The sequence below is a fragment of the Artemia sp. Qi Xiang Cuo genome, chromosome 7, assembly GCF_049724085.1.
Source record: "Artemia sp. Qi Xiang Cuo chromosome 7, ASM4972408v1, whole genome shotgun sequence".
NCBI lineage: Eukaryota > Metazoa > Arthropoda > Branchiopoda > Anostraca > Artemiidae > Artemia > Artemia sp. Qi Xiang Cuo.
The window spans coordinates 16,514,922-16,538,387 of record NC_142800.1 but is presented as its reverse complement, the minus strand read 5'-3'; the positions used below and the strand labels follow the sequence as shown (position 1 = coordinate 16,538,387).

Here is a 23,466-nt window from a genome sequence, read left to right as displayed (position 1 = left end):
ATAACTTCGCACTTCTGGATCCTAGTGGCCTTGATGACCTCTCAATAAGCTCTCACTTCTAGATTCTAGTGAACTTCATAACATCTTAATAACTTCTCAATTCTAGATCCTAGTGGCCTTGATAATCGCTCAATAACTTCTAGATCCTAGTGACCTTGATAACCTCTCACTTGTAGATCCTAGTGGCCTTGAGGCATCTTCATGGGAAGAATATTGTTCACTGTGACCTAAAGCCTGAAAATGTTTTATTGTCTTCCAATTCTGAATTCCCTCAAGTCAAGCTGTGTGACTTTGGTTTTGCGCGTATTATTGGAGAAAAATCCTTTAGAAGATCTGTTGTCGGAACGCCGGCTTATCTTGGTATGTGTTTTGTAAGATTTATTTAGTATGTATAATAATGCAGTCGTTCGTTCCCCGGCGACATTCAGTATGTTATAATGCTTATGCATAAAGTGACACAACAGAGTATAAAAATAGGAACAATGGGAGATGGAAATAAGAAAGATAGATTAAATAATGATACATATTGAGAAAATAAGCACATGTAAACAATTAGGCCAAAAAAATTTTAAGAAGTAAAATAAGCATCGCGAATATAAGCAAACTTAACTGTTAATTGCAAAGAGTAGGATAAGAGCTGAAAAATGGTCCCGAATCATGATAGATTTCCCTGTTAGGCCCTACCTAGCCTTACCTAGCCTCTATTGAACATATTGCGATCATTCAATTCTCTTTTATTGGGTTCATGACCATTATTTAACGTCCAAGATTTTTGACTAAGTTCTCTATGTTTGCTATGCTCACTATGTTCGCGAGGATTTTTTTTTCTACTAAGTGCTTTAGTAACCTAAGTGCATAATAGTGTCATTCATCTCTCACAACTTTCAGTATTTTATAATGCTTATGTATAAAGTGACACAACGGATTTCAAAAATAGAAACAATAGGAAAAGGAAATAGAATAAAAATAAGAAAGATAGATTAAATAGAAAGAATACCTATTGAGATAATAAGAAAATTGTGGAACTATACACGTAAACAATTTAGCTAAAGGAAATTACGAGCAAATAAGAGCAAAATTAACCGTTAAGAGTTAATTTCAAAGAGTAAGCTAAGAACTGGAAAAATTGTCCCGACTATCATTTAACGTCCAAGGTTCGCGAGAAAGATCTGTGAGCATTGTGAGCAAATTGTGAGCATTTATTGTTTTCATTGTAAAGACTAAGAAAAGGAAAAAAAATGTTGAACTTGAGAGCATAGGGACAGGTGTGATGGAATTGGTGTTTTCTCATCTGTTTACTCCGATACCAAGAAGTAACAGTTCAAGCAGCTTAGAGTAAGCTTTCTTGATTTTTTTTTCTTTTTTTTTTTTTTTAAAGTCAGGAAATTAGATGAAAAGTATTTCCTTGGAATGAAGTATTTTCAAAATTTAGGCAAAGGAAACGATCCCTCAATAGCAATATTTTTTTGGCAATATTTTGTTTTGTATTTTCATTGGAAAAATTGAAACAACATCAAAATTACAGCCCCCCACACTTATACCCCCTAGATTAAAAAAAGAAAAAAAAAACGAAGAAGAAAAAAAGATACCGATAAATAAATTCATTGGCCTGTCTAGCCACATAGGGAGGATCAAAGAATACTGTAGATAGTGAGCAATTTTCATTCGGCTTATTTTTGTGGGCGAACACATTTTATTCGTGACAGTTGTCACTGTTGTCATTCGAAGTCAAGCTCATCAATCGAAAGACAGTAAAGTACCGTCTTAACTAGTATTGTAGCTTGTCTTAATCTGTAAATAACGGTAGTAAAAATCTTTCGCCCTTTTTTAGGGAGGGGGGGGGCAATAACGTGAATAAGGTTAATAACGTTTCAATTTTTCTCATTTATCTTAATCTTGAAGCAGACATGCCTCGTTTTTTTTTTGCACTCTAAAGAGAATGCAAACTTGGAAACGTTATTAATTAATATCGTTTTTAGTAGCAATGGGAGTAAATTAGTGTTCATATGCGGTTTTCACATGAAGTCCTTAAAGACAGGTGTTACATTAAATCAACGAAGAACACATATCATTCATTAATCTTCGCTTTTTATCAACGGACGTGACTATTATCTGGCTCGAGTATTAATAATTTCAAAATGTTTCGGTACTAATCAAACAGATGTGACCGCCACGTTACAATGCAATTTAATGCAATTTAGAGGATTAGAATTGCCTTCATTTGGTAGCTTTTTTTACAACTCTAGGCTGGGGTGGTTCTAAAGAGATAGATAATCCGGATGCAGATTTATGTTCTGTCAGTGCATAATCATTAACCAAATCAACTGGCCTATTTTGTGTTTCTGTATCTTTGATAGTTCTCAAAATAATTATCGGTTCATATTCTTGACCAAAATTCAAAATTTCTTGATCAAAAGTTTAGTTACAAAAACGTTTGATGACAGAATGCTTTTGTCATACCTCAGATGTCTGCAAATGCTACCTTGTGCAAACAACTACCCGTTATTAAAATTTAAAAACCCATAACGTAATTTTCAGTTTTCTCTATTGCATTGTGAAGTTTTAGCCCTTTCACATGCCGCTTTTTGAATAACCGCAAGCGATCTGATATTCGATTAATCATTACTTCTAAAACAAAATAGCATACTAAAACTCAATAGCTATCTTACATGCTAACAGATATCTGACTTTATCGAACAACTATTAGACGTTTCAACTTCGGACTTTTTCTTCAAGCTCATGATTTTGACTTCGGGCTAATGCTCGGGCTAGGACCGCTTGGTAACTTGGACTATTGCCCAAGCCGCACCATAGTCACAGCTGTCGATAAAAAACAACGATTTATGAATGATATTTTTTTCTTGATTTTAACGTCATATTTGCATTGGAGACGCGTAAAATTGACATGGTTTGGAATTGGTTTTTTAAAAGCTATTTTCAGCTTTAAATAATACTATATTATAAACTACTCATACTATGTGTAACCTATTCACTAATACTATGTATATTTGCCCCAATTCCTATTACAAATAGAAAAAATATCTGTTCCATGCTTAAATCTTTTTTTAATTTTGAAGAACGATACCTTAAATCTTGAGTCTCATGGGTGAATTGCAAATTTTATGCTTCGAATCTGAACAGTGTTTGACTCGAGAAGTCAAACACTGTTCGGAGAAGCCGGAGGGCATCTCGAGAAGTCGGAGGGCATTCGAGAACATCGGAGGGCATCTCGGCATCTCGAGTCATCGGAGGGCATCTCGAGAACTCGAAAAGTCGGAGGGCATCTCGAGAAGTCGGAGGGCATTCATAGTCGTGCGTAATTTTGTGTTTATCTGCAAGCTTGACTGTAATGTGGCCCAAAAATTAGACGTTTTTCAAGGGGATACTAGAAACTATGGCTCTCAATTTTCTATCTATTCAGTTTCACCAAGTTGATTTTAATTTAAAAAAATCGCTACCTGAACGTGTTTAAATTTAACGCCACTGATCTTGAATCATGCGTCAATTAAAATCTCATATTTCTTACGTTGTTTTACATGATTGTTTGTGTCCCAAGCGCAGGTAAAATTGACTTTTAAAAACGAATAAAAGTTACAGAAAGTTAGTAAAAAGTATCAATAATCAGGGGCGACTCTCCAGCATTTTTGTTGGGGGGGGGGGGGGGGGTTAAATAAAGAGGGTTCCATATCCGAATAGTCAAGGGGCACGGGATATATAATAATTTCTCCTGAAATTATTCTCTGAGAATAATTTCTCTGAGAACCTGTCTTCTAAAGACAGGTTCTCAAACTGTCTTTCTAAACTTTTACCTTAGAAAATATTTTTTCACAAAAAAGGAGAATATCAAGGTGAAGAAGTAATTTTTTTACGTGGTGAATTGTCTCAGTTGATTCAGTAGCCCCTGTGTTTTAATTACCTGAAAGTATGCCAATTTAATTCCACAGATCCAGGAGCATTCTTGAATCTTAATTTAACTTAAAGCAGTCAATCGTTCCCAAATAAATTTTCCCTTACCCCCAAAAGACCTCGACAACGACTCAGACAATGCTCCAAATTCTCCTCCTCTTCTTGGAAAAGAGGTCAAGCAAACCTGCCGTCCGGGACACTTTTCCCGCTCTCAAAAACTTTCAATCTCGAACGAATCGGAAGGCAATTAGATCGTAGCTGCATCCAATATGTAAGGTATCTAGACGGTAAATTTAACTTAAAGTAAAATTCCTGACCATAAATTATCTTAACCTCATTATAATACCTTAAAGTTTCCGAATTCTTAATCTCCTCACCCCATTTCTGTATCGTCTGGTCCTCCAGCACCTCTTTACTTTCCTTGTCCAACTGTAATTGTTGACTAGTTGGTCCAAGGCCATCATTCCATGCGAAAGAAAAACCTGTCTTATCCAGTACCTCTTTAACTTAAAAGGCCAAGTTTTTCCTATGTAGCTGAAGTAACTCATCATATGCAGCCTTCAGTAGCCTATCACTGGGTAACTGTACAACCCTTAGCCAAAATTTTATCATCTGGACTGTCCTATAACTTTTAAGAGACCACAGTCCAAGGTCTCCTTTAAAAAACTGGGTATGGGTTATTCTATGCAACCCGTACAATCTCTCAAAATAACCTAGCTGAATGCTTTCTAACTGGGCAGCGTTTTCATTTTCCCATATTTCTGCCCTACCATAGAGAATCGGCATAATCTTAGATAAAAAAAACCTCTAATGCAAAGACGAATTCTTTATTCTACTAGTTTTATTCCTGAAAAGTGAAGATGTCGCAGCTCTTCCTCTATTCAACACTTCTTAATATGAGAACTCCATCCACCATTACTTTGGAAGATATAACCAAGATACTTTATTTTTTCAACTACTTCTATTTGTTGTCCTCCAAATACAAATATATTATCTATTTTTTCTTTCCTTTTACTGAAATAACCATTTTAGTTTTCATAACGCTAAGCTGTAACTTGTTCATTTGTAAATATTCCTCAATTGCATCAAGTAATATCTGAAGCACCCTTGCCGACTTCACCACCAATGCAGTGTCATCGGCAAATAATAACACCGAAAAATTAATTTTTCCAAGACACAGCTTTGGAGCCCATTTTTTTTTCAGAAACTCCACTATATCATTAAAAAAAAACCGAACAGTCTAGGGGACATGGTGCTGTCCTGCTTCACTCCTTTCTTAAGGTCAAATAGCCTGGAAAATCCCGAAATGTTGGGAAAATCATACATATATTAAATATTACCCTCAAAAATTATGTTAAATTATTATTATTATTTAATATCTTATTTTTTTTCGGACATTACAAGTTAGTCTTGGGTTAGTGTTAAATTTTCAGTGGCACCCCTTTGGTGAGGTTGTGTTTATCGAATTATTATTTGTGTGCCCATCCAAAGTATTGTCAAAATTAATTTGTAAAAAGTAAATAAAACAGGTGTTTTTTTTTCTTTTTAAGCACCTGAAGTACTTCGGAACAAAGGTTACAATCGACCGTTAGATATGTGGAGCGTTGGAGTAATTATATACGTTAGTCTTTCTGGTACATTCCCTTTTAATGAAGATGAAGATATAAATGATCAGATTCAGAATGCCGCCTTTATGTATCCGCCCAATCCTTGGAAAGAAATCTCATCTGAAGGTAGGTTCAAATTTTCATTCATATGCTAATGCTGTTTGAGTGGCCATATATCAAATAGTTAACTGTACGCAAGTTTGATCCCATTTTCTAGGGCTATAATGAAAGACAAGTGCAGACGGCTAGGCTACGTTTCACGGAGGAAGGATGAAAGGTTGCCAAAGATTACGCAATTGGCTATCCATTTTGGACTAATCAAAAAGCGAATCGCCCTCAAATGGGGTGGAAAGAGGAAATCGGAAAAAATTTAATGGGAAATTCATAAGAAAGGGTAACGAGAGAAAGATTTATCAAATGGGGGTGGAGGTGGAGCGTTCACAGGTTTTTGGCCTCTCGTGGCATGGTGCTGCAATAAGTTGTTTGTGGTGTCTTCTTAGGGGTTAGATCCTCCTGTGCCTCTGGAGGTGCATAGGGTATCGACAAGAAGTCTCCAATCTTCGTAGTATTCAGCTGCCACCAGCACATCTTCCCACTCGGCATGTAACTCACTACTGAATAAACTTCTATTGCAACCGAAACATATCATAGGATTAAGGAGGAGGAGGAGTCTCGAGAAAAACCTTATCACTCAGCATATCACTCAGATCTGTCCTCATTACTCTCTACTCTGTCAGATGTCTACCATTACATTGTAATGGTAGTATACATATAATGCCTTTGAAGCATACACTTCATGTCGATTCATTAGGGAAACAAACTTGATACCATGTTATATGAACCCATTTCTACATAGAGATTGAACCTTTCACGTCTATATCCTCTGCCACGTTGCCGTGTTAGCACACCCTTCGAGGCGGCCTGGATATCAAATGTTTCTTTAAAGTTTGATTTTCATGTCAAGATTCTGCATACGAGGTACGGTAATAAGAATTCGAGACGTATGCTATAAAACTTTTCATTATGAGTTTATGCATGCTTAGTTTTTACCTCCTTCGAATTAACCCCTCTTTGTCTTATCGTTGTGTTACGATTGTACGGTACGTCACGTCACGTTTGATGCGTTGCGCTATGAAATTTTTGGTGTTGGATAAGTGCCGGAAGTCGTAAAATCTGAGCACGTTTGTTGCGTGTGGTGATTTTTCCTTCATGGGCTCAGCTGTCTTAAATCTCATTTCTTTTAATGTAGATCTGGCCTAGGGGAATAGATTGAAGTCATATGATGTAGGGAAATAGTAAGGGCAAATGATTTAATGCTGGTATTTTATACTTGACTTTGGGTAGAAGTCTTGACAGATTATACGGTGTAAGCCGGTGCGTTATCCTGATACAGACCCGCGATTTTTATACCCGCAATTTCGGTATTTTCTTTTTCTTCCAGAGCTGAACAGGAAACTCGAGTGATGCTGATTAACAGTTTCACACTCAGGAATCTAGCCAGGACATACCATCCCAAGGGCACCAAAGAAAACGGTCATCATTGACTATCATGAGGAAGACTTGCTATATGTTTCCAAGAGAAATTGCCTACGGATTGTTTCGGGTACCCGACTGACTGACCCTATCTCAAACAGTAGGCTGTACGAAAAAGGGGGTTCAATCCCGCTCTCTATGCCTATAATGAGAGAAAGGCTGAGATTCCTAGGTTATGTTCTGCACATGCAGGGTGAGAAATTGTCAAAGATTGTCCTTTTTAAATAACCGTCTATGGCTAAACAAAAAGCAAGTCATCCTAGGCTGGGATGGGAGGATGTAAGGATAGATTTAAGGGAAATGGGAACTGGCTAAGAGCGTGTAAAGTGGGAAGCTCTGAATAGATTGGGATGGAGAAGGAGCGTGCGTAGTGGTGGAGCAGGGGTGAGATGCTCCAAACGTAAAAGCGTCTTCTTTAACGTTTTCTTGACCGTCTTGGGAATAATCAAACCGCTGAATATCTTGGGCATGCACATTGCCATATACTTAAAAAAAAAAATTAATAGCTACAGTTTTTCCATGTTCCATATCATTTTTTATGATAATTTTTCCTGTTTAAAAATACACATGTTTTTCATGAAGAATTAAAAAAAAACTGACCTATAAAAACGAGGACCACGCCAGGCTAATGTTTCTAAAGACGAGGGAGATGTGGCAGTCAAAAAAGACGCTTGATGCTACGCAGCTTTTGACTCTAAAATGTGCAATTTGTCCGTAGTAAAATCAATTTTGTTGTATACTAAACCTTGCATAGCTTCATTGTTCCGTCGATGGCTTTTAAAGAACTATAACTTGTCTATAAAAATGAGAACAAGAAAACATTCTACTATTAGAAACGTCACAAAGGGGCGTTGTATGAGAGGGAGCCATATGAGATAAAAACAAATTGTATGGTTGGTAAAAGAAATAGTTGACGAAAATACTATTTTGGAACGTCTAGTTACGTCTACGTTCCGTTCGGTACGCTCTAGTTACGTTCGGAACGTGTTATAATACTAGTTCGTTACATCTAGAAAATTTGTTTGGGTATAAAAACCTGTGTAAATCTATCAGAAAAAGTACGATGGTGGAAATAGCAGTATATTGATATAGCCTATATAATTTTGGTAAAAAGAGTATCGCGCCATTTTCTTGCGTTTTGAGGAGGTAATTTCTTTTGTTTTTATTTAACTACCTATGAACTCTCTTTACTTCTCTCCGTTTCATCTCTTTATGTATCTTCAGACTTGAATTCTACATTATTTTAGCTTTTAAAAAGTGCTTTTTGTGGATAAACCATAAATGAATAGTCTATAACTCTAACCGTGTTTTCTAGCTATTGACGTCATAAACAACCTGTTACAAGTGAAGCAAATGAAACGATTCACTGTTGATAAAACTTTGATTCACCCATGGCTACAGGACTATCAAACATGGTGTGACTTACGTGACCTCGAACGTCAAGTGGGTATCCGTTATGTCACCCATGAATCTGATGATGCAAGGTGGGAGGCTTACAGGAAAGAGCATGTCCTTGATAATGGACAAATCAGTACGGATCCTTTTAGTGGTCTCTACGGAAAATTGAGACTTTAATTTTGTATTGTTAAGTTTGTAGTCTTTTTTATCTTAAATAGTGAATTTGAATGTTATTATAATATTTCATATGGTTACAATGTTTTCTATGCCTTTGAAAGCATTGACAGAAAGTGGAATTAGACTATCAGCGTATGGCTCATTTAAAATGTAGTGCCCATAGAGGTAGAAAAAGGAAAAGAGATTAGATTTTCGCTAGTATATATTCCATTTATTCATTGCGAAAAAGTTCATCCTAAAAATTTGCCTGTCTTTGGGTTAGCGGCGAAATCTGAGCGCAATATTCTGCAGAATCTAGTCCAAGCTCTTATTCAATCTCTATGCGAGTGACTAAGTGTACTGTTAAAACTTATTTTTTGGAACTACTCTATCGTCATGAGCCAAACCAATGACTGTATCTCACCTTTATCGCTCTGAATATGAATTATATTACTGCTAGGTCTAGGCCGAATTTGGTCTGCCTCTGTGTTTGATCAGAGATTAAAATAGGCTTACCTAATTGAGGATCCGGTCACAAAAGCCCAGTCTTCACCCCACCCCCACCCCCTCCCAAAAAAAAATAATATTATGCAGTACCAATTAACGCTGGGCTATTGGGGCCCTCCTTGGGCAGGGTAATTTGAGATAGGGCTTGCTTATCTCTTTTTACTCTCTTTTTATTTATTTTGTAGTGTCAAGGTGTCCACCATTGTTTTCCCCAATCCTGAGTTTTCTCAGGGGTACTAATAGGTCCCCGAGCATGACTTTGGCAGCCTTTATTGGCTTCAATCTATTCAACCTCAGCAGTGTATTCCGCAAAATACCCTGTCTCAGGGTCAGACATTGGGAAAGACAGCTAGTGACTGGACGGTGGTTAAAATTAGCGGTAGTAGATGCCTATTTGGGCCTACTAGTCTCAGTAGGACCACAAGATAGTTTTTACCAATCCTCCCGTTTACTCACCCAATTAATCGTTAAAAACGAACTGAAGTTTATTATAGTTTTAATAGTTTATTTTGGGAAGCTCATTTTCGCTTTCATATTATAATTATAGAATTCAGGTATATACCTCCATTTTACATTAATGAGTGGATTTTTCCCGGAACAGGATATGGGAAGAGAACTATTGTGTTCTCAGGATTCAACTCTCTGTTGTCCAGGAATTCGGACCATGGTTGCAATTAGGCAACCCTGTTTATTTACATGTGTATTTATTAAAAAAAAAAAAAATGTTTACATATATACATCTATCGTCTTTCTCCCTGCCTATATGTATCTCTGCAAGAGAAAGATCTTAATCAACATCAAACAAGTAATTAGTGATTTCTTTTACTTTCGTGCTTTCATTTGTTACTTCTACGAATGAAATCTCTTAAGACTAATCGGCTATTACAAACTTGTCACAGGATTAAACCACCTAAGATTGACACACAGGCTAATTCACCCCCACCCTACCCTGATGACTCCCAATGTTTTTGAGTTTCCTTAACATGGATTTTTGAGATGTTCCTTAATATGTTCGATTTTTTAAGATGTTCCAAATGTTTAAGTTTTTATTCTATAGTCTTTCTCAGCCCTGCTCTTATCATTATTTGGAAGAAAAATATCAAAATCAGTAAACTTCTAGGCATAGCCTAAGATTATATCCAAACATTATTAGGAGGGGGAGGATCCGGGATGCATTTAAACTGGAACCTACTCGGTAAATCCGGTCGAAATTATATAAATAGGTCGAAATTATGTGAATGAAGTCAGAATTTTGTAATTATAGTTCTTAATTCAGAACAGGAGATACATCTAAATGTTTACTACTGCCCTTTCAATATATAGGCTACACTATTGATAAATAAGCTACGGTGTTTTTTTTTTTTTTTTTTTTTTATACTAAACAGGTCCTTAACATGTCTATTATGCAGGAGTTTGTTAATATTACTTTTTAAGAAATCTTAAGCAACTGCCTTAATAAATGCGCAAAATAAATAATTTTAGGAATTGTTTTCTTAATTAGATCTTAAAAAATATTTAATGTCTCAATTAAATCTAAAGCGTATTTTTGTTCTTCTCTAAAGTTATCAAGATAAATACTCAGATCGACAAATAGATAAATATACACACATTGGTTTTGGACACGACGATATCTGGTACCCTAAATGCAATAATATTAAAAAAAAAATTCTTAAATCCATGGTAAAACTACTGGGGCTTGACTACTCCGAATTGTTTCATTAAACAAGAGAGAGGGGTTGTTATTCCTATTTATTATCTAGGTCTTACCCAGTAGGAGAGGAAGGGGTGGTAACTGGAAGAATGAGTCTTGTTAGCGAAGTTTTCATTTGTTTAGAAGCTTTGAGAAAACCGTTTAGTTTTTCTTTATAAGGATTTTGAACATGTGCATGCAAAAATTCGAAATTTATTTTCGAGAATAAAAACTAAATTCAGCAGTTTCAAGTTTCTTATGGGTAGTTTTATTTTTATTTCTCAGAGAATTTAAAAGATATAAAAAAAAGAAAAAAGGGATATAAGAAACTTCAAGCCATGCGAAAAAGATCCTTTTCAGAAAGCTAACCAAAAGGTTTATTTCCAATATCTTTTCTTTTAATTCTAATAAATGTTTGGGAAGCTTAGAATGCTTTAAAATGAATTAAGAAAAATTCCATTTTGTGCAAAAATTTAATACCATTTATTTTAAAATAAAACCTTTTGTTGGCATTTTCTTTAAACCGCTAAAAAAACTTATTATTCATCCAAAAAATCAAAACTTTTTAGTAGACGATATTATTACGGCGCACTTAGGTACCCGACCAAGGATATGTTTAATTTACAAATGAAACAAATATCTATCAATAACGGGTAAAAAAAATAACGGCTACTCTCTTTGAAAAATAAAATACCCGTCATCGATAGATTTTCGCATCAGTTGTAAATGGAAAGGTAGCGTGTTATAAGAAATTACTTAGGTTTAATAAATTATTTTGAATCATGAATTTAGCTAAAATATCTAAAAACTTCAATTTTTAAATTTATCACCAGCTTTCTTGAATAATAATATGATAAAGTTCTGTTTCTTCATTTTTCTTCTTTTTTTTACAATTTACATATAGCATACAGAGTATTCCCACCTTTTCCAAGTCCTTACTCCTTGAAACCTTAGGTCACTTGCACTTTTTTTTATCTTTGAGGCCCCCTTTTTAGAAGATACTTTTCAGCATAACCCCAATTTCCTTTTTAGTATTCACAAGAATCCCTTCACCCACAGTTGGCCACCCCTGGCCTATATGAATGGCTTAAGAGAGGAAACTCTTGACATTTTTTTTGTCAAGCAGGACAGCGCCATTGATTGTATGAGGTTCATTTTATACATCAGAAATGAAGGTTTCCTTTCACAATCACAAATAGTGACAAAATCAAAATATATTGTGTCTAAATTTCTGTGTGATAAGTATTAAATAACTATATAAAAGTAGAGGATCGAATATCTTTGTGATACACGAGAGTTTCAAGTGTTGAATTAATGAAGTAGAAAAGCTTTATTTTTGTGATTTTTCTGTATTTACATAATTGCTTTACAACAACGAAAAGAAAACACAATATCTGTAAAATGATTGGACATAAGCAGAAAGTTTTCTGTTATCAATTAGAGCTCATGAGAGAGACACCCCTGGCCTTTATAGGTTTTGGGATTTGAATATTAAAAACTTGGCAATGTATGGATTAATGCAATTAGGTAGATGATTTGTAATGAACGTAGTCATCATAAATGTATCATCCTAACCATCCTGATATTATCTTATTCTATTCAGATAACATACGTGCAACTATTGTCAAAGTCTGAAACAAAAATCCTCGGATTATCAGTTTATTGAGGTAGGACCTCAAGCAAATGTAGTGAAAATTTATCCTTAAACAAAAGATTCAGTTTTAGGATCCCTCTGGCCCTGTGGTATTTATCCTCTTATCTAGGTGGAAACATAGCTAGTAGAAGATCTTAAAGACCCAGACTAAAATGTGTCAAATATGCCTTTTGGTCATCTCTCTGACAAGGGTTTTTAGTTACACCGTTTGCTATTGCTTGTAATGTTCATATCCCCTCATCACGTACGAGTTGTGATTGTAGTGTCCCAAAACATCTCTTATGACTAAGTTCCAAGTATCGGCAATTTAAGTTGAGAAATCAAAGATGATTTAGATTCACAGTCAGAATGTATATGGTAAAGATACGTATTATCCTTGTAACGAATTGTGCTTAAGGCTTGTGTTCCGAGTCGAATATACGATTTTGAGACAAGCCTACAGCTGTTACTTGTGTCAAAGTATAATATACTTCTGTCAAAGGATTTATTAGTTTTAGATATATCCATTCACTGAGTCAGAATTGTGGTGTTGCTTAGGATTCTACTTTAAGAATGATTTAAAGTGCATAAAAATAGAAAAAATTCTCATTTTCTATATTTTCATGCCTTTTTAAAACTATTTTTCAATGTAAATATAATTCAAAGCAAATTTTGAAAAGATAATTCAATGGATGGATAAAGTAAATATCGGTTATCGAATGAAAGCAGAGTTTTGGTCGTATGTTGAAACTTTTTTTTAGTGACGTAATAGTTTTTTTTAAACTTAAATTAACCTTAACATGAATGTCACCTACACTAATTTCAGATCTTCAATTTTTCCGAAGGTGGGTAGCCAAGCTCCATTTGATTAATACAAGACTTACTGCTACGAATTACCAAACCACAAAACTCCCTTTCAGTTTTGCAGGGTGCCCTTTAGCCACAAGGCACCCCTTCCACTGTGGAAACACCTTAAAAACATATATACGAATTATTTTTCTTAAAAAAAAACATCTATCATTCTCCCGACCCTCCCTTATCAAACCTAAGGGGAGAAGAATGGTGTGCCTTGATACAATCCTTAAACATCTTATTCTAATCCTCCTTTAAAATACCCACAATTACATTATTAAATTCTTTATGATTCCCATTTGAATACTCAAATTACAAAAAACAAAATTGTTATCTTAAAACTAGTTTCATCACATGAAAATTATCGTAAAACCTCAATTCTATAGCTATTTAAAAGTTATAATTTGAATTCAAAAATTCTATTTTATAACTGAATTTCACTCATTAATTCTACATCTACTCTCTCCACATTCGGCTCTTTCTCAAACTGAAATATTTTGAACATGCGGTTACTGGAAAATAATTGTAACAAAATTTACAGAGGGAACTTTATCTATGATATTATCGAAGCGGTTTCACTATTCTAGCCAAAAATTAAAATCCTACCTACCCAATTCTATTCAAAAATTCCATTCTACCGAAATCCGTACTAGGATTGGTGTACTATTTATAGGAAAGGCGTACTATTTGGTGTCTATAATATTGTGAGTTCTGTGGGTCCACTCGAAATAAACAACGTGCTAGAAACATAGACCTATGGATTTGAAATTTTCTATTCGTTACAATCGGGATTTACCTTGCATTTAAATATATAACTGTCAGCTTGAATTTCGTGTCTCTTGGGCGTGGCTTTAAATGTCTCATACCTGTTGACTTTTTTCACAACTTTATCACTACGCGTTACCCAAAGGTCTTATATGAATAATCTCCAAGTATCGGTAATACTGCTTCCCTACCCACAAAGACGTACTGAGATTGCTTAAAATAGCGCCATATGATGACTATAATATTCTGAGTTCTGTGGGTGTACTTGAAATTTAAAACGCGCGATAAATACGGAGTATGGAATTTTAACGTCCTATTGGGCACGATCTTTATTCTAGTTACCATGATTTACCTTGCATCTATTTACCTGACTGCAACGCCGTATCTAGGATTTTTGTCCGGTGGGAGGAGGGGTACAAAAAAAGATTAAAAAAACCCATCAAAAATGTTTTTGTTATACATTTTTACGTTGTTTGGAGTCAGAAAAACATTTCGGGTGGCGAGGGGGGGGGGGCAAACCCCCTAGCCCCCCCCCCCCCTCCTGGATACGGCCTTGCCTGACTTTCAACTTGGTTTTTGCATCACTTCAACTTTTTAATGTGTATATTTTGATATTTTGAAACCGTCCTTAGTAAATTTTATAGTTTAGTTGCTTGTGAAATAATAGAAAGAAATCTTTATTTTAATGCCCATTTTATGTCCTCATTTGTTAAATAGGTCTTTTCTGTTTATACAAAATTTTTATTTCTTACACCTAATTTGTATTAGGCTTAACCTTTTTGTCGTCAATTGTATCTAAATTTAGACTTTTATTAACTTTTTTACATATTAGAATGCCATTGAGTGTTATCATCGGATTTTTCTTTTGTATGTAATTTATCAAAACTTGTTTTTACTCTATTGCAGTGTTGCAGCTTTTATAATTAGAATATTTTTAGCATATATTTAGTGCCTTAAATTTTTTTTCTTTATATTTGTTGCTCTTTAAGATTTTCCGTTATGCTTATGCTTGTTTATGTACTAAATAATGTATTTTTCTATATTCTTCGTTCAGGTTTGCGTGATTGTTCTGTTTGTATCTGCCTTGATGACTACTACTTAAAAATATTGTAAACATTCATGTGAATTTTTTGTAAAGCTATAGTTGTTTAAGCTGATTTAAAGCAAAGTCAATATATATATATTGAAACTAAAGAGTCTGAATTTCAAAAGTTATGAACTGAAATAAGTATAAGATGAGTTTAAATTTTCTTTGAAAAGATTTTACACAATAATCTTTAAGCGTCCTTCTTTTAATTAATTAAAAGATAACTAATTAGTTAATTCTTAATTAAATAAAAAATTGGTAATTATAATAAATGCATTTAGTAATAAATTAAATTAGTAATAAATTAAGAATAATAAATCATTAATAAATTAATAAAGACACATGCTGTTAATATCAGGGACGAATCCAGGATTTTTTTTAGGGGGGGGGAGGGAGGGGGGTGCAAAATAGGTTGATCTGGAAAAAAAAGTTTAGGGGGGCGCAAAATAGGTTAATCCAAGAGACTTGCGTTAGGAGCAAGTTTAATTAACGTAAACTTGAGTTAATTAAGTAAATTACACTACTTTGGACTACGCTAGGGGGGCGCCCCCTGGATCCACTACTGGTTAATATTAATTAATTAATGTGTGACTATAATAAATTGATTTAGTAATGAATTATAATAGATCTAACTAATTAATTAATCAAGAAAGAAACTTGCTGTTAGTATCCTTAAGTTTTTAACTTTGAAGCTATAATTTTTTAAGTAGTTATAAAGGGAAATAAATTTACATTGAAATTTAATCGAGGTGAAATTCTGAAGCTAAGAACTGGATAAATTAAGTTCAGTTGTCTATATTCGAATTTAATCTGGAACGGCAATAAGTTCAATCATTTTTTGGCTTCCATTTTGGAATAAGTTATTATGAAGTTCTTGCTAAATAGATATTAAAACAACCTCTTTAGCTTTAATTTAAAAAACAGTCTGAGATTATTGCAAAGAAGCTGTTTTTTTTTTTTTTTTTTTTTTTTTTTTTTTTTTTTTTTTTTGCTTTATGGGTTATGTTTTATTCTTCTTCTGTGTCTTCTTTGTTATATAATTTATTTGTTGTGTCTTATTTTGTTCTTGAATATCTTGGTTTGTTGCTACTTTAAAGTGATTGTTTATTCTGTTTTATAATTTGGTTGTGGGTTTTAAATAAACTGAGCCCGTTCATTATATTGCTGTTTTCTGTTGTAATGTTTTCGTTTTAAGGTGATATAGTACGATGTTAGATAAAATATATTTTCTAACAAAAGTTAATAATTAAACAACTATCCCCTGTGTACTGATAGCGACTATGTACTGATCCCCATACAGGCTCCATAGCTTGTAAAAGAGGGGGAAAGGATTTGAATTTTAAGGCCTTGTTTGCCTTAATTTATACTGTTGAGATTTCACGCAAAAAACTGTATGGCCGGGATTTGTCAAGATCCATTCTTTATTTGGCCTCCTTGCGTTACGACGGGTTGACGCGTGCAATGAAATATTTCAACTCACCCGTTAAAATGCATCTAGCAAAGATTGTGGTCTAAAAATTCAAAAGTCGCATTGTATGGGTAAACTAATTTTAACTGTAAGTTGCAAGCGAATCATATATATATTAAAAAAAATTTCACCTTATAGTCACCGTAAACCGCAGGAACCACCGTAAACCTCATTTGATTATAAAAACAGCACATAAAAGGGTAAGCTTCCATAAATAAGCAGGGTTTTGCTCATCCTATTTCTGTTTTCTAAGTTTAAACGGATGAGTAAGACCGATTGGGTTGTTTTGCGTTTTTATTGCATATATCATCCGTGAGCCGTTTTTTCCGAGAAAAAAACAGAAGTTTGTAAACCAAGGGTTAATGAAAACAAAATACAGTATAGGAAAATGGGACTTGCCCTTAGTTCCCACATGCTGTAATTTGTACTAATTCGCTATTCCAACCTTTTGGCATTTTGCCAAAATAGGAGAGATCAAGATTGACAGTGTGGTGTGTATGGTTCCTTTGAAATGGTCGTGTTTTGTTGCATCTATAGATGCAACGTTGTCATATGTTGCCGTTAGATCTTGGCTCTGAACGTTACTCATTAAATGCTTCAAAAATTAAGAATTTATTTTTGTTGAAAGAAGGCGTTTTGTATTTATTATTATTATTATTTTTTTAATGAATGGATCAGATCTTTCTGCACTCCGTGCCCCCTGTTGCCTGGTAATTGTGGTAAAGTAATATATGTATTTCTAAAAAAAAAACTATCGGGTCATAGGAAAAAACAAACAAAAGATAAACATAACAACACCAACAAAAAACACAAATTAAAAAGAAAAAGCGTGCTTATATTTTAATCTCCACGAAAATATTTATAAAGAGATACATCTTTCACGATGCAACAGCCCTTCCTCAACACACTTAGCCAAATTCCTTAATGTCATTTTAATTCGTGATCCTACAGTCCCTTCCACCCACCTTCTATCTGCCAACACTAACGAAAAACACTCATTTCTGAAATCCGCTAATTCCCCAAAAAATGAAATATATCCTTATCATCTTCCCTACACATCGGACAAGGGACTGGGTTAACACTATGACCCCTATATTTCCTCTCCCTTTCCCCAATATAAATCGACCCTCCCCTTAAATTAAAAATCCATTTTATTTCTTCTCCTTTCAACCCCAACTTAAAATAAACTTCCGAGCCCGCCACTGGTGTATTCCTTGCTCATTTAACCTTTCTTTTACCTTGTCAACCACTGTATTCGAATTCGATCCCTGACCTTCATTCCAAAAATACGAATATCCTACTTCATCTAAACTTTTCTTAATTTCTTTCGGCCACCCTACCTCTATTTTATCCTCCAACAAACTAAAATACGCCTCTTTCTCTAGCCTATTTTTATTTCTTAAAATTTTGATCCAAAACTTCACCTTTCTTATTAACTTATATTTTCTTAACCTACTTAGCCCTAAATCCCCCTCCAGTACAACACTGTGAGTGGATTTATGGGCCCTAAAAACTAAGAGGAAGCTCTTGTTATTAGCCCTAAAAATTCAAGGAAGCTCTCAGATGTTTTTTAGTACCCCAAAAGAATTTTCTAGACCAGCAGCCACACAGGGCCAGAATAACCACATGCAATAACCCCTGCATGGGCGTTATTTTGTATTTTTATTGAAAAAAATCGAAAAAACAACCAAATTACCATCCTTAGATTTTGAAAAGTACATCTTGCCCCCCCCCCCCTTCTATATTTTGGGGCATTGGTGCCCCTGTTTGACGTTTTCTGAAAAAGAAATGTCGAACGTCTCCAAGGATCCATGTTATCTTGAACAGCCTTCAAACCTAACATGTGAGAAGACGAATCGAGAATTAGCCGAATGAAAAAATAGTTTACAAAAAGTTTTAAGTTTACATAGATGAATACTGTATTTAGAAAGTTATATCGTATTGTCAGGAACGTCACTTGAAGATGATTCGACGACAGTGGTAAAACAGTAACACCAATCTTTAAATGGTCATTAGCCCGCTCAAAATTATCTATTCCTTTAAGTGTTACTGTAAATAGTCCATATAAACAGTTAAAATCTACTCCAGGAAACTCTGCCCCATCCCTAGGCCCATTAACTGCCAAATCATTCAGATGTGCTTGACTAGCATCCTTTTGCAGGCATCCTTTTCCCTTCGAACATTTTGCTCCAAGGGTTACGTATAACTATAGTTACCACGATCCAACATCAGCCTTGCCATGAATATATGCATGCTATTTTCAATTGCCACGCCCCTTATTTGTTCCTGTTGGAAGCAAATTACTTAACATGATGATGCTTCTTATACTTAGAGATGATGTAGATAAAATTTCGAGAAAACTACAATGTTGTTTTAGGAAGGGAAGAAGATGTATAGACCAAATTTTCACTCTTAGATTAATAATTGAGAAGTGCCTGAGTCATCAGACCTCTGTAATCCTCAGTTTTATAGATTACGAGCAAGCTTTTGATTCGGCCGATAGAAGAGCTTTGACAAAGGTTCTATCTTTGTGTGGTATAGCAGATAAATAAGAAGCGACGCTATAACGTTGCCTATAGTAAAGCCCATACTGCTCCAATGTTTTATTTTTTTTTTCTAGAGGCTTTTCATATGGAAGGAGTCATCATAAAAACTTCAAAGGGGGTTCATTCAATTGGAAATCGAGAGTTCTAGTGCTCTTTTTAAGAGTCAAAAGTGATTGGTGGGCACCTAGCCCCCCCCCCCCACGCGTTTTTCTCCAAATACATCTGATAAAAATTTTGAGGTAGCCATTTTGTTAAAAATAGTTTAAAGATTATATAACAAAAACTCCGTGGTGGACACAATCCCCCAGGGCCCGAGGGCAGGCTTTGTAAGTTATGCCTTGGGGGCAAACATGGTTCTTATAGAAGGGATGCTCGTATAAACTTCAAAGAGGGCTCATTTGATTAGAAATTAAAAGTTCTAGTTCACTTTTTCAGAACCAAAATTTATCGGAGGACAAGTAGCCCCCCTCGTAAGCCGTTGTAAGTTATGCCCTGGGGCAAATATGGTTCTTATGGAAGGGATGCTTGTATACATTTCAGAGAGGGCTCATTTGATTTTAAATTAAAAGTTCTAGTTCATTTTTCAGAGTTAAAAGAGATCGGAGGGCAGCTAGCCCCCCCCCCCTCCTACGCCCTTTTTCCCAAATGCATCAGATAAAAATTTTGAGGTAGCCATTTTGTTAAAAATAGTTTAAAGGTCTTATGGAAGGGATGCTCGTATAAACCTCAGAGAGGGCTCATTTGATTGGAAATTGAAAGTTCTAGGTCCCTTTTTCAGAGTCAAAAGTGATTAGAGGTCAAATGGCCCCCCTCCCTCACGACACCTTTTTTTCCTCAAATGCATCAGATAAAAATTTTGAGATAGACGTTTTGTTAATAACAGTTCAAAGGTGAGATAACAAATACTCCGATGTCAACAAAGCCCCCCCCCCCTCCAGGGCCTGGTAACAGGCGTTGTAAGTTATGTCCTGGGGGAATATCTGGTTTTTATGGAATGGGTTGTCGTACAAACTTCAAAGAGGGCTCATTCAATAGGAAATCGAAAGTGCTAGTGCACTTTTTCAGAGTCAAATTTGTTTGGCGGGCAACTAGTCTACCCCCCGCCCCCCTCCTCGACGCTTTTTTTTCCCCAAATACATCCGATAAAAATTTTGAGGCTGCCATTCTGTTAAAAATAGTTGAAAGGTCATATAACAAAAACTCTGCGGTTGACACAACCCCCCAGGGCCCGGGGAAGGTGTTGTAAGTTATGCCCTTGGGGCAAATATGGTTCTTATGGACGGGATGCTCGTATAAACTTCAGAGAAGGCTCATTTGATTGGAAATTTAAAGTCCTCGTTCATTTTTCAGAGTTAAAAGAGATCGGAGGGCAGCCAGCCCCCTCCCCCTCCCCCGCTTTTTCCCCCAAATACATCGGATAAAAATTTTGAGGCAGCCATTTTATTAAAAATAGTTTAAAGGTCTTACGGAAGGGATACTCGTATAAACCTCAGAGAGGGCTAATTTGATTGGAAATTGAAAATTCTAGTTCACTTTTTCAAAGTCAAAAGTGATTGGAGGGCAACTAGCCCCCCTCCCTCACTACGCCTTTTTTCTTCAAATGCATCAGATAAAAATTTTGAGATAGACATTTTGTTAATAAGGTGAGATAACAAAAACTCCGGTGTCGACAAAGCCCCCCCCCCAGGGTCTGGGAACAGACAATGTAAGTTATGCCCTGGGGGCATATATGGTTCTTATGGAAGGGATCGTCGTACAAACTTCAAAGGGGGCTTAATCAATTGGAAATCGAAAGTTCTAGTGCCCTTTTTCACAGAAAGCGCAATAGCGCTGCCTAAGTAAAGAACGATGTTGGCACAATGTATTATTTATTTTGTTTTCTTCCACACCAGGGCACTTCGTATCGAAGGAGTTGTTGTAGAAACTTGGAAAAGGACTCATTCGCTTGGAAATTGGAACGATTAGTGCCCTTTTTAAGAGTCAAAAGTGATTAGAAGGCAACGAGCACCCCTTCCACGCCCACCATTTCCCCAAACACATCCAATCAAAATTTTTAGATAGCCATTTTGTTCAGCGTGGTTGATTTTCAGATAGTAATTATGTTTTTGAGGAGGACACTCCCCCACAACCCTCAAGGCATGGATTTTAAGTTATGCCCTGGGGGCATATAAGAACGATGTTGGCACAATATATTAGTTATTATTTTTTTCCTTTAGACCAGGGCACTTTGTAACGAAAAGTTGTCGTAGAAACTTCGAAAAGGGCTCATTCAATCGGAAATTGGAGTGGCTTGTGCCTTTTTTAATAGTCGAAAGTTATCGGAAGGCAACTAACACCCCTTCCACGCCCACCGTTTCCCGAAAAACATCCAGTAAAAATTTTGAGATAGCCATTTTGTTCAGCGCATTTGATTTCCAGGTAGAGATTATATTTTTGAGTAGAACACTCCCCCACAGCCCTTGAGGTAATGGTTGTAAGTTATGCCCTGGGGGCATATAAGGTTTTATAGAAAGCGTTGTTGTACAAACTTCAAAAAAAGGCTCATTCGATTTGAAATTCAAAGGGCTAGTGCCCTTTTTAATAGTCAATAGGGATTGGAAGGCAACTAAGTGATTGAAGGGCAACTAACCCGTAGAAACTGGCTCAAAAAAGGCTCAGTCGATTGGAAATTGAAAGGGCTAGTGTCTTTTTTAATAGTCAAAAGGGATTGGAAGGCAACTAACCCCTTCCACGCCCACCATTTCCCCAAATACATCCAATCAAAATTTTGAGATGACCATTTTGTTCGACACAGTTGAAAGTTCTGGAAATTATACCTTCGAGCAGGACACTCCCCCCACAGTCTTCAGGGCACGGGTTATAATTTATGCCCTGGGGTCATATAAGGTTTTTATTGAAATCTTTGTCGTAGAAACTTTAAAAAGGGCTAATTTGATTGGAAATTCAAAGAGCTAGTGCCCTTTTTAATAGTCGAAAGCGATTTGAGGGCAACTAACCCCCTTCTCACGCCCACATTTTCCCCAAACACATCCAATCTAAATTTTTGGATAGTCATTTTATTCAATGTAGTTGCAAGTTTTGGAAATTAGGTCTTTAAGTTTGACAACCCCTACCCCTCACAGCCCTCAGGGCAATGGTTGTAAGTTATGCCCTGGGGGCATATTAGGTTTTTATAGAAAGCGATGTTGTACAAACTTCAAAAAGGGCTCATTCAATAGGAAATTGAATGGGCTAGTGCCCATTTTAATAGTTGAAAGTGATTGTAGGACAACTAACCTCCTCTCACGCCAACCATTTCCCCAAACACATGCAATCAAAATTTTGAGATATCCATTTTGTTCAACGTAGTTGAAAGTTCTGGAAATTAGATCTTTTAGGATGATATCCCCCTCAGAGCCCTCAGGGCAAGGGTTGTAAGTTATGCCCTGGGGATATATAAGGTTTATATAGGAAGTTGTAGTAGAAATTTCAAAAAGGGCTCATTTGATTGTAAATTGAAAGGGCTAGTGCCCTTTTTAATATTCGAAAGTGAATGTAGAGCAACTAACACCCCTCTCACGTCCACCATTTCCGCAATCACATTCAATCAAGGTTTTGAGATAACCATTTTGTTCAACGTAGTTTAAAGTTCTGGAAATTATGTATTTGAGGATGACAAACTCCCTAGAGCCCCCAGGGAAAAGGTTGTAAGTTATGCCCTGGGGGCATATAAGGTTTTTCTAAAATAGTGTTGTCGTAAAACTTCAAAAGGGGCTCATTTAATTGGAAATTGAGAGGGCTAGTGCCTTTTTCAATAGTCAAAAGCGATTGGAGGGTAACTAATCCCCCTCTCACGGCCACCATTCCCCCAAAGCCATCCATTCAAAATTTTGAGATAGCCATTTTGTTCAACGTAGTTGAAAGTTCTGGAAATTAAGTTTTTGAGGATAACACCCCCCCCCCCAGCCCTCAGGCAGGGGTTGTAATTTATGCCCTGGGTGCATATAAGGTTCTTATTGAAAGCGTTGTCGTAGAAACTTCAAAAGGGCTCATTTGATTTGAAATTGAATGGTCTAGTGCCTTTTTTTAATAGTTGAAAGTGATTGGAGAGCAACTGACGCCCCCCTCACGCCCACCATTTCCCCAAACATCTCGAATCAAAGTTTTGAGACAGCCATTTTTTAACGTAGTTGAAAGTTCTGGAAATTAGGTCTTTGAGAATGACAACCCCACTCACAGGCCTTAGGGTAAGGGTTGTGATTTATGCCCTGGGGGCATATAAGGTGTTTATAGAAAATGATGTCGTAGAAACTCAAAAAGAGCTCATTCGATTGGAAAT

The 23,466-nt window shown here is 35.8% G+C and overlaps 1 protein-coding gene across 1 annotated transcript in view; it reads left to right on the top strand.

The window, feature by feature from the left end:
• Window positions 1-15,498, top strand: part of PKD (serine/threonine-protein kinase D3) — a 177,902-nt gene extending 162,404 nt beyond the window's left edge. Inside the window, exons 14-16 of the mRNA XM_089092070.1 lie at window positions 177-360; window positions 5,457-5,639; window positions 8,362-15,498. Coding sequence (XP_088948196.1) covers window positions 177-360; window positions 5,457-5,639; window positions 8,362-8,621 — 627 coding nt within the window. The 3' untranslated portion in view covers window positions 8,622-15,498. The remainder of the gene's footprint in view (window positions 1-176; window positions 361-5,456; window positions 5,640-8,361) is intronic.
• Window positions 15,499-23,466: the final 7,968 nt, after the last annotated feature.